We start from the raw sequence: 12,119 nt of genomic DNA on the forward strand, positions 1-12,119 counted from the left end.
AAGGATGTGAAAATTCCCTTTCATGCCATGCAAGGTGTTACTGGCACATCTCAATTTTAATTAGACTTTAAAATATGTGCGGAGTCTTAAATAGTCTCAGAAATGATCTATCGTTTTGGTCCTGTGCAGAGTGAGTTAATAGGGTGTGAAATCATGCAAGGATTGCATTAGCACAGCTTTGCAATATTTCATACACATTTAATTTCTTTGTCTAGGGTATACACATGCTCTGTTACGCTACTCTACCACCTGGAAACCCTTCCAGCTTTTGAACCACCTCCTTTCCCTAAATGCAGCTCAGTAGTGCTTGAATCCTCAAAGAAATCTTTAAATAGAGGGCAGACAGTCAAAAAGGGCTCATCCCATCAACAGCTTGGGAGGATCTGCTGTTAGCATGGCATGGCTGGGTTGGGGGTGGCGGGGGAGGAGGGTGTGAATGCACCCTGTCTGTGCACAGGCTCTCCACTGTGTGCTGGGGCTGCCAGGGAACTGGGGAGCTCTGCCTGAGCTGTGCCCTCCTGCAGCCCAGCTTGGGGTGCACCTCAGATCATGGATGTGATGGAGAGCAGTGGTGGGAGCTCTGTGAAAGCTGCTGAGAGGTTCTGCTGGAATCCCAGGGGACAGTGGATCAAGAAGCCCAAATAACTGTGTTTGGGGATAGGTTTGGGGGGTTAACTGTTTTTATCTGTGTTTCAGGTAAGAATGGGATACCACAAAGGGAGGAAACAGGCTGGGCTGAAGGTGTGAAACTGTTTTGCAGTTAAGACAGAGGCAGGGGCGATTCCTGTCTCTACCAGCTCACCTTGCTCTCAGGCAGGAGCAATGAGTGTTTGTGGTGCTATGAGGTCCCAAAAGCCATTGAGGAGGAGTTCCCCTTTTATTGTATTGATACAAATGTCAGCACAGGGGGATGCAGAGGCAGCAAAGCAGTGCTGCCCTCGGTGGACCAGGTTTCCACATGCATTGATTTTCTTTAGTATTGAACTGAAGACGATGTTGCCTCTTCGATGGGAGGTGAGAATAATTATTAACCTTGAGCAAGCGTAAGGCTGGGTTATGGGCAAAAGCTGCGGGAGACATGTACTTGCTGCGTGAGGCTGGAGTGCTTCTCCGAGAGCAATGTCTGCTGCATTTGTAGTTATGCCCCATCTTTCTCCATATAACATAGAGGTGTGAGAAGAAAGTAGAATTGCAATCTTCCCTTTGCTCCCTAAGTATTCAGAGCTTTGGTAGTCAGGGACTCCTACAAGCAGAGACGGAGGTCCAGACTTGCAATCCAGGGTGGATCTTCTTGTCCTTTCTGGTTGGGGAGTTTGGGGAGACCAGCCACAGCAAAGAACAACCAAATGCTGCTCCCTCCTGGTGTCCTGTCAAGGCTTTGTGTGTAAGGAGGTGCTGCATCCAGACAAGCAGGCTGGTGTATGGATGGTCACTTAAAGTCTGTGAATAAGCCTCTAACAGTCTCTGTCAGCATAGCCAAGTCGCACTGACCAAGCCCTTGTCTCCTCCACCTCATGTGTGTTTAAGGGCAAGGGGGACCAGCGGGAGGTGCACAGGACTATGGCAGCAAAGCCAGAGAAGTGTCTGGACTCACTGGGGGCAGGAGTTTGGACCTTCAAAGGTGTCTCTTGTGGTGGCTGCAACGCTGAAAGGTGCAGCCCTCAGGGAAGGACGGGTGCCAGGGCTGCTCCCTTGCTGCAGTCTGCCTCTAATCAGCTGCTTTGTCAGCAAGACATTTTCCCATCCTCATACATATGCAGCCATCACTGCTGGGTGTTTAATGATGCTCTCACTTTTTTTTCTTTGACCCCATGGTGGGAGGTCCCATAGCTCTATACAAGGCTGTCAGACCCCAGGCTGTGCTGACTTTCTGAACAGGGATGTGTTTTCTTCTTTCTTCTCCAGAAGGGTACAGCAAAAGGGCGATACAGCATGAATGGCAAAACCAGCCAAAGGTGTTAATTCCATTCTCTCCCCCAATGCAGCTGGTGCTGCACAAGCAGCTGCACTAAAAGCTGTTTCTGCTGCAGCCTCCGGATCCCCTCTGGCATTTGGAGGCTTGTCCCACAGAGATTGCAGAGCATCTCCTTTTGGTGCCTGTTCTCCATTTGCTGCTTTTGGCATAGGACTTCAGACACAGACAATGCTACGTTCAGCATGGATGCAGTGTGATTCTGTGCTTCGGCTGTGGTGTTGGTTTTGGGGTTGGATCATTCATTGCTGTTGAGATTGTCTTATTGTCTTAGCCTTAGCCAATGCCTACTGGCTCTGGGGTGCTGCCTGGTTGGCCACGATTAAGATTCTTTGTGTGTACATTTATGAGGGTTTTGGGATGCTGCTGTGGAAGGAGGTGAACCTTGCCCCATGCACAGCAGAGCAGCACATGGAAGGCATGTCTTGGAGGATGAACACAGGTGTTACAACACCACATGTAAAGTGTGGGAATTGCTAACCTGGCTGTGCAGTCGCTGCAGCTCCTCCAAACTCTGCCTCAGTTTCCCCCGTTCTCCCTCCATTAATTCCCTCAGGGCTCGCGAATCCTCACTTGTTCGCCTGATCTGTTCCTCTAAGGTGTCATCGTCACTTCGTCGAGAGCTCTGAGAGCAGGAAAGAAATCTTTTGCTCAGATTTCACTTTAAGAAAGGCAATTGCATTAATTTGATACTGGTTTGGGATACAGGGTACTAAACAAGGAAGACAAAAGTGTCAATGTGACTTTAGTGGAGTTTGAGTTGTGTTCACATGTACCTCCACAGTGGAAACATGCTCAGCCAAGGCTAGCACTTCTACACATAATAAAAAAAAGCATGCAGACATGTTCTCACCTTAGCATAAACCAAATTTACAGAGACCTGCTGACCACTTGGAAAAATGTAACTAAAGTCTCTGTGTTTGTGGACTTTTCTCGGGACTCTTTATTTCTCATTTAACAAATACAACTTCATGTCTATGCTCAGCCACCTTACCAGCTGCTACAGGTACTGAAATGAGGAGGGTAAGTACTCCCATGCATGTCTGCAGTTGCAGGGTCTGCACTGTCTTCCTCACCATGGCATCTCATGTAAGTCACACTGGCAATGCAACCAGCTTGTGGGTGATGGCAATAGGCCTGATTTCAGCCATAGTGAAAAGTGAGGTGTTTTCTTGAAATTCTGCACTCCTGTGGATGCTGAGTGGTCCTCCATGCTTATCCCTTCCTCCCCAGCAGCCCTGGGACCATACCCCACAAGTGCCATCTTGTGCCAGCAAAACCCTTCACCTGTCAATGTATTTGAGTCTGGCAGCTCTTGGCCAGTGTCAGTTCTCAGGAGCAGAACCTACTCACATAGGGGTTATGATGGTTTTGTGATCCCATTGCGAATAAAGCAAGGTTAGGAAAATCCCAAGAGAAATAACTGGTCTGTGATGTATGAGACAATCTGCAACATTTCCATGTTGAAACTCTTAGTTACTGCAAATCTCAAAGAAAGCCCACTTTCCTTAATTTTCCAGAATGACTCCCAGACCAATGACAGTTGCATGAGCTTGAAACTTACGGCGGTCTGACGACTGCAGGCTGAACGCCCATGTGCTAGCTTGGCTCTTGACTGACCATTTGAGACACATGGAGCAGGCTGTGCACTGTGACAGCCCATCTCTGTGGGCCACAGAGGTTTTCTGAGAGACTGGAGTCTTCAGGATCCAGTGGAAACCTGCAGCAAGCTCTGTCACCTGGGCAAGGGGACATGCACAAGCCAAGGTCTCTCTGTGCCACCAACTTACCGTGGAGTCTGCCCCATCCAGCACATTTTGTATCAGTCTTTTCAGCTCGCTAAGTGCTGCCCGTAGGCTGCCAGATGGGACGTCTTTGGCTGATGAGGTTTCTGAAGACTCATCCATGGAGGAGTCTGTAGAGACTGCTGAGTCTGCGCTGTCATTTCCTCTGAGATGGGAGCAGAGATACCGCACTTGGCAATATGCTTCCCAGAGCTGCAGCCTCAGCTGGAACAAGACAGCCTGACATTAGCCTGGGACATCAAGGCCATGGAGATCCTCCTTCCACGGTGAAGTGAGGCATGTGATTGCCAAACCTCACAAATATTTGTTCTAGTTTGCTATGTTGGTTTTGAAATGGATGCAGAGATTTACTTTCATATGGTCAAAAGGGTGTTGATACCAGAGCTGAGACCCACAGCCCCAGTTTTCTGGTGCTTGGTTCAGCTTCAAATCCAGATCAAATGCATTAAAATCCCTCTCCCTTTGTGGCTGGTCACAGAGGTCCATGGGCTTTCCCAGGGGCCAGAGGGCAAATACCTGTTCTCGTTCTTGTTCCAGCTCCTCTGCCTCCATGCTCTGCTCTATCTCAGATAGCAGGGATGTGCTGGTTGTGTTGAAATTTTGGAGGCTTCTCTCCTCACTGAGCTCTTCTACCTTCCCCTGCAGCTGCCGGTAGGACAGCCGCACCTCCTGGAGTTCCAGCTGGCTTTGGTGCAGCTTGCAAAGAAAATCAAGGAATTTGTCAAGGAAGGAGGAAAATAAAAAGTGGAGGGAAAAAAAATATGGACTGGATGAATCTCTTGGTTTGTGAAAGAGCTGAGAGGGAGGAATGGGTGTCACAAAAGAGGGTTTCCAGCCAGGATGAAAGTACTCTTGGCTGGTATTGCTATTTATTGGAGCTTAATAATCTCCAAATGTCATTAGGGACTGTTTAGACTCCAGAATATCCTGAAAGATAAAAATAGCAGGTTAATCAGCACTAAAATGAGGAACATTGTGAAGAAGTTGGGTGCAAAAATTTGCTGAAAACAACACAGCAGGAAGTGAATCCAAAAAGAAAAGTAATATAGACAAGTTTTTTAAAAAAATTATACACATATATAAATACAAAGATATATTAAAACAAGCGGAAAAAAGATTCAGACCTGTTTTGAAGAGCTGGGGATCACAGAAGAGAAACAGAAAAAGCTTGCTCTCTACTAAGATGCCTGACCCCACAGAGGGGCCAGCTTGTTCTCTGGGGAATGACGTTTGGTGACACACAGCTGTGAACACCATTGGGGGTTGCTGGAAACCATCTGAGCAGTGACAGCTATGAGGCCAGTTACTGCCCTCTGGAACTGCAGGGTCTAAAGAATCCCCTTCTGAAGCCAATTCTACTGTTAAACAAGTAAGTAAAATGAACTGCAACCAGAGTTCTCAGCTTCTTTTTATATTTACCTCATTTCCCCAGCACCCTGTCCCACTGCCTTGCTCTGATCTTCTTCCCAAGCTGCTCTTGGCTGTCAAGATGCCCCACTGCAGCTCCTGTTATCTGTCCCCAGGACCTTGCTTGCTGCCACGCTTACATAAGCCATTTTAGTCTTTCAGTTGTTTTGTCTCCCAGTTCCTGGTTATTTTCCTGGTCAATTTTACCCCAAATCACGTCTTTTACTGCATTTCCCTCCTTTTCCCTGTCCTGTCACTGCCTCCTCACCTGCAGGTCCTTGTCATGGCTTTGTCTTTCCAGGATGAGGACTCGGTCCTGCAGCTCCTCCACAGTTCCCTGGAGCAGGTCATTCTCCTCCATCATGGCACTAAGGCGATGCTCCAGCTCCCGCTTTCTGTCTGTCAGCATTTTGATCTGCAGAGGAAGGAGAGGCAGTGTCAGATCCTGCACTTTCCAGGGAGCAGAGAGGAGGGAAATCACCTTCCCAAGCAAGAAATGAAATAGCAAAAAGCAAAAGTATGCACGTATGTATTCTGTACCTGTATGAAAGAAATTGTATCTGTGTGTGGTTTAAAGCTTAGGAAAGCTCTAAAAGGAAACTCCTCCTTCACTAGGCTGCAGGGGCAGCTCCAAAGGTGCTGGGTGTGCATTGTAGGAGGCCAGGGAACAAGCAGAAATGTCCAAATGGACTAAACAGAGACCAGCCCTGCCCACCCCTTGTACCTTACAATTTGCAAGGCTGGGTAAAGCAACTTATTTTTTCTGGCTGGTCTCCAACTTAGCATGGTAGCGTTTTCTTCTATATGGGTGCTGGAGACAACAGGGTGAGCCTGTGGGATCCTGCTCCCCATGGGGCTGTGCCTTAGCACTGCCCATATGCTTTTAATTGCTGCATGTTCACCAGGTCCTCACCAGGGATTTTTCTGTCTTTACTTATGAAGACTCCTTTCTGTGCCATGCTTATTTTTAGCCTCCCAGTGATCAGTTGCCTTTAAAATTGGTTCATTTCTTTTAATTGTCAAGGGCAGTGATTTCAGGTGAAGAGGGACAGTGTGCCAAGTAAAACCTCTGTGATTCAGTTAGCTGGGAACAGTACACAGGATGAATCAGCACTACCCAAGGTCACTTCTTGTTTAACCAAGAAAAAGGAGCCTTTTCCCAGATTAATACACTCAAGGACCTCTGGGAACTGGGTATGCCATTTACTAGTCCAGCATAACCCTAAATATTCCCTATGGCCTCCTTTCAATTCATGGACCATAGACAAGTTCAGCAACTACCCACTGCTTTCTTGGCCTCTTTGGGACCGTGTCTCTTTGCTGCTTTCCAGGTTGCTGGAAAGATTTGGCCACATGAAAGAATATTAGCAAAGTGCGTGGACTTGCTATTCCTGCAGGGTAAAGGCTGCTGTAGGTATTAGAAAGCTGTTCTTAGGTGACTAATGGTTTCTGAGATGTCTCTTCCCACCACCATCGTGATTTGCATGGGCTGGAGAAAAGGGGTGCAAGAAAAATAAGAGGTATAATACAGAGATTGTATTGAGAGTTCATATTTGGTATCCAAACACTCTGCAAATGACCATATAACAGAGAAAAACATCACTCTGCCATGGGCCCCTGCCCATGGGAAGGGCACAAGGGGAAAGGGATTTGGAAAGCATGAGACAAGAAGGACACAAGGAGGCAAGGTGAGGCATGCACAGTGACAGGCATGCATGATAACAGTGATGCACACACGGGCAAACCCTTTCCGAGGCTCCATACTTACTTCAAGGACCTGCTGCTCCACACCAAGGGGAGGGGAAGAAAAGGCGAGGGGCCAGCAGGGAGCAGGTGGGAGCGGGAGGAAACAAGAAATTGAGAGATTTTAGGAGAAGCTCTTCCAGACATCTTATAAATAAAAAAAGTGGTTGGGTAATAGAGTTGGACATCTTCTACCTGTCTAGTTCCTGTCTACGTGGTCCCCAGTGACCCCTGTCAGGGAAGGTAAGAGTAAGGACAGTAATATCATTCCTGCTAATGTACCAGAGCTAAAACAGGTAGGGGCTACTTGCTTTCCTATATGTGTGGCTCAGAGGCAAGGGAGTATTGCTGCTTTCTTTGCAAGCGTGAGGAACAGAAAAAAACCCTTGCAGACCTTCCTACCGTGCTCCAGATTTTAATCTGTACTGGGCAGCAGCCCTGCAGGAGCACAGCCGTGGTTTAGTTCCTGGAAGATCCTTCTCAGCCATTCATTTTGCAGGTATGTGTGTGGCTGAGGAAGCAGTGGAAGCTGGCCCGTGCCACCCCAGCCAGCCCTGGGTTGCAGCAAAAACTCTCACTGGGGGTGTCCTTTGCCCCATAGCTACCATCCTCTTTGTTTGCTCCAAGCAGCAGGGTTTGTTTACTCAGTTCAGAGGGGTTCATTATAGAAGTTAAAACAGCCCTGGCCACCTTTTGGAAGAGTGAGGCTGAGCGTGGGTGACTCACCTCAGCCTGGAGGCTCTCGAGCCGCACGATGTGTTGGCTGCTGGAAGAGTTCTTCTCCCGAAAGTCCTCCCGGAGGGTGTGGACCTGAAGGGAGAGCTGCCGCTCCACCTCTGATGCCTGCAAGGAGACACCAGCTGTTGTTATCCCAGGGGGTCATCCCATAGACAGAAAGCAGATATCTCCTCCTGCCCACAGGAAGATCTACCCTGATATGACTTCTGCACAAGGCCTAGTTTTGGCAGAAACTCTGAAACCTGCACAGTTTAGGTGAGGGAGAGCAGCCATTCAGACCATGTTGTTTTTCCCTTGGGGCAGCCAAGGGGACACAGCCCATAACTTACTCCCACTGCAAAATAGCATGATGACTCCTTTGTCCTACAGGAAATTCAGTTTTCCTCAAAAATAGTAGTCTAGTTGGGGTTGAGAAGGAGACCAGGCCACTTGCAAAAGCGAGGGGAGCCAATCTCCATAGCCCCTACGAAACACTGCTGTTAGATTTATACTTTCTAAACCTCTGAACATCTTTGGCACAGCTCCAAAATAACAAGTGCTCTTTGCCTCTGATTTCTGGCTCCCATCAGGGCCAGACAGAGAAGCACCCGCTCCAGATGACTGTCAGTGCAGGATCGCTGGGCTTGGCCCTCTTTCCCATTTAGGAGGAGGGATGCCCCATTTATGCGGGGTGGTTTGAGGATAGTAGAAAGGCCATTCCTACCTGCAGGATCCAGGCTGCAGACAGCCCACATAAATGACAGCTTAGACATGTTAACTACTCTCCAGACAGATTTATGGCTGATTTTTACATGGTGAACACACTTGTTTAGGCTTGTAAGAGAACATAAGGTTTTTATGACAAATCCCTAATGAGACAGCACAAATGGATAGTTTTCTATTTAATTAGCCTCCATCAGGTTCCATTACACTTAGGCGCAAACCTCCTCCTCCAGCAGATTAGCTGGAAGTGAATTGATCCCCTTCAAGAGGCAGCATTGCTGTCCTGCTCAGGGCACAGGGTGAGCTGTATGTCCAACAGCAAATGCCATCAGTGGCCACAATGCCTTAGACAGGGAGGTGGAATGGGCAGAAGGGGTGGGGGCAGGCAGAGAAAACTCGCCTTGGGGTCAGCAGCTGTGAGCAGGTTTGGGAGTGCATCATTATATCTAGCAAACATGGGTCAGCATTTGACTCAGGGTGCTGTGGCTGACAGGGAGTCCAAGGGAGCAGCTCCACCAAAGGATGCAATGACTTTGCACTAGCAGTTTGTAACCTGAGGAATAAGCACACAGACCCAACCTTAGCTGCCCACAAAGGCAACACTACCCCCTCTTAAAAATGGTTCTTTATTTTGCACAATCTGCAGCAAAATAATCCAAATCAGAAGCAAGAGGTACAAGGCTGTTCCAGCTCCATTTTGTGGAGGAAACTGGCTGTTCCAACACTGCTTGCTTGCACGGGCAGCAGAAGACAGTAGTGTGGCCACCAAAATCAGCCAGGCTCTGACCACTGGTTTCTGGAATAAGAAATGGTTTCCAACAGTAAGAAATAATCTTGTCTACCAATTGGTTTTTAGTTCCCTTCTGATCCTGGATTAGCATAATTGGTCTTTTTCCCTTCTTTTAAGCCTCACATCAGAGGCCTTTGCATATCACCCTTACCTCATTTATTTAATAAAGCTTCCTTGCACCGACAGAGTACACAAAATATGATACCACAGCACTAATAGGAAACGGTTGGTTATTTTTCTTCCCTTAAGCAGCTATAGATTTCAAAGCATCCTGAACAGCTATTAATTGGTGACACTAAAGAAGATGGATGGATTGTGCTTTTTTGGAATGATTCACTTGCTTTTGTAAAGACTGGTGAAACATCTTCATGCTGAAATACTCTGCAGGAGCTATCAAGGATGAAAAAGCACCAGGTAAAAACCACCGAAGGATTTTGCCTGCAAGACACTGACCACACTCCCAAGGAGCTCAAGTGGTATCAGATGAGATAACACACCAGTATTTGATGGTTAACTATATTATGTAATTTATATGCTAGAACAATTCTACCCACAGACAGTGTAAATGTACAATATAGCAGTAAGAAACACGGGAGTGTTAACAGCACTGTAAAAATCCCTGTTAAGACAATTTATATAGCTGCTGTTGTTAGTTCTGGTCCCCATCCTCAGATTGGAGCAGGTGCAGGGATGGGCTGCAAGGGTGATCCAGATCATGGGAAGTCTGTTACATGAAAAGAGACTAAAAAAGGATGGCTTGTTTTATCTCAAGCAATGAATGCTGAGAGAGCACTCCCTATAAATACATCACGGATAAGCACACAGAAGGGAGAAGTGCTATTTAAGCAGAAGCACAATTTTGGCAGAAAAAAATTATGTGAATAAACTGGATAAGGGTATAAAGGCTGGGAATAGGAAAATTTCTACATTTCAAAGGAGTTGCAGCAGGATTCCTCCTCCTGCACCATTACAACAGGAGAAATGGTGGCAAAAATTAATTTTGTGATGAAGCTGGATCACTTTATCACGCATTTTCTTTCAGAGGGCTGCCTATGACAGAAGGGAAATGAATTGACCTCAAAGGTCCTTTCCGGTACTAGATGGCTTGCAGGGCTGTTAAGATTTGTATTCATCAGCTTTAAATCGTCATCTGGAATTTACCTACTTGCTCCTCAGCTTACATGCTTACACATCTTATCCTGCAGTTACAGCCCACATGGAGGGAACAGAGGACTCACTTACTGATAGCATTCAGGGCCCGAAAGCAGACAGGATGTTATGGTGTCACCTCAGCATACACCATTCACATCTTATCTCATGCAGTAGAGAAAAGTAAAAATAATACTTTCTTTAGCCTCACACAGTGCAGAACACTCTCTGAGCAGCCATTTAACAGAAGTAAACAGAAATGACTGTATCATGTGTTTTCCTCCACAGGAAGAGGAGGAAAAGTCTTCATCCAGTTCTTCTAGATAGGGAAATGGCTGATACCTTTAGTTTCACCTTTGCAAAGATTTTTCATAGACACGAGACAAAGTCTTCTGAGCTGAGCGCTGGTCATGGAAACTCCGTTTTCATGCTACATTGGTTTCAGGGGTTATTCATACTGCTGCTGAACTACCCTTTCTCATTTATTACAAAGTCCAGATTTTAACATCAGTTTGCATTATTTTATGGAAAGCCATCTTGACAGTGTCCAGGATTTGTCAAGCTTTGTAGTGTATTTTCATATGGTGTCTTCATGTTTCCTCCACGCTGTTGTACATGTGCGCATGTGTACATGTGTGTTTTAAACCATGAGCTCTCTAATGATTAATTCTAACATGCTTTTTTACTTAGTGTCAACAGAAGATGGAACCTTCTCTCTGCATTTTCCCTTTATTGCTCAAATAATGTTTTTTGTTGAATTGAAGTGAGTTCCTTCTGTCTCAGCCCGTCTGGCTCTACTCTCATTATGCAAACTGTAGGGCTTTCTCTTCCCCATCCGTGTTTTCCTAAACATTAACAGCTAAAGCCTTTTGTGGTTACGTCAATCATTTAGTGATGCATTGATTTTGCTAGAGAAGTAATATTCTTTCCCGAAAGGCAGACATATATCGCACATCATAGCTTTGCTCTGTAGTTAAGAAAGAATTAATTTCCTGGGTACAGGCAAATTAGCCAACACAGCCACCAGGCAGAACTTGAAACATATCTGCAAAAGTGTAGACATCAATTCACAATTAGATATATTCAATCAGCTGTGAGATTTGTTTTCTGGACTTCAGGCAAGGTTTAGATGAGATTTGGGCAGTGCAAGAAGAGCAGGAGGACATTTTGGCCTCTGCTCTAATTAAGGGCTTTTTTCATTACAAACCTGATTAAGTTTCCCTAGTGATTAATTTTGAAGTGCTAAAATACAGAAAACTGTGCAGACATTTGGCAGAAAAATATGGCTTACGAGTTACAATAACTCTGTAGGGTTAAACATCTGGAATATATGAGCAATAAATAAATAAATATAAATACATTGGAGCACTGATGCTTCTGTGAAGAGGGGATCTTTGAAATGTTTGGGTTGGACTGTGAGAAATGAATGGCCTGTAGATTAGTCTCATTCAAAGAAACCCCTCTTTTGGGGGAAGACTTGCTAAATAAAACTAACTGCATCCAAAATATCCAGCTATAAGTCATGTCAGAAAGAAAAGGAGAATGGAAAAAGTTTAGTAGACTGTACCTGGGTGAAGAAGCCGATGTTTCCATATGATTTACTTCTACAAACAAGATGATTCAAATTTAAGAAAGGATCTCAAAGATTTTATTGCCTAAAATAGCTAAGAAAGAGAAGTCCTAATTAGTGCTAAATTTGTAACACTCGGGAGAGTGTGTTACCCCTTTTATTAATTTGCTAATGGCTGAGTTCAAGGGACTCCCTGCTCCCACTGTGGTACCATTAACACTTCAAACCACTAATCGCTGCCTC

General features: G+C 45.9%; 1 protein-coding gene across 3 annotated transcripts in view; it reads right to left on the minus strand.

The window, feature by feature from the left end:
• Window positions 1-12,119, minus strand: part of BICDL1 (BICD family like cargo adaptor 1) — a 52,569-nt gene that overhangs the window by 12,779 nt on the left and 27,671 nt on the right. For 2 of the 3 annotated variants that reach the window (XR_008733058.1, XM_055715240.1), the window contains exons 3-7: window positions 7,654-7,770; window positions 5,453-5,599; window positions 4,294-4,473; window positions 3,763-3,981; window positions 2,454-2,597 (exon numbers count right to left, since the gene is read on the minus strand). Coding sequence is in view for 2 of the 3 variants with exons in the window: in XM_055715240.1 (XP_055571215.1) it covers window positions 2,454-2,597; window positions 3,763-3,981; window positions 4,294-4,473; window positions 5,453-5,599; window positions 7,654-7,770 (807 nt within the window). In the remaining variant the exon portion in view is untranslated. The remainder of the gene's footprint in view (window positions 1-2,453; window positions 2,598-3,762; window positions 3,982-4,293; window positions 4,474-5,452; window positions 5,600-7,653; window positions 7,771-12,119) is intronic. The other variant, XM_055715253.1, reaches the window with a different exon arrangement.

The sequence above is a fragment of the Falco cherrug genome, chromosome 1 (assembly GCF_023634085.1).
Source record: "Falco cherrug isolate bFalChe1 chromosome 1, bFalChe1.pri, whole genome shotgun sequence".
Classification (NCBI taxonomy): domain Eukaryota; kingdom Metazoa; phylum Chordata; class Aves; order Falconiformes; family Falconidae; genus Falco; species Falco cherrug.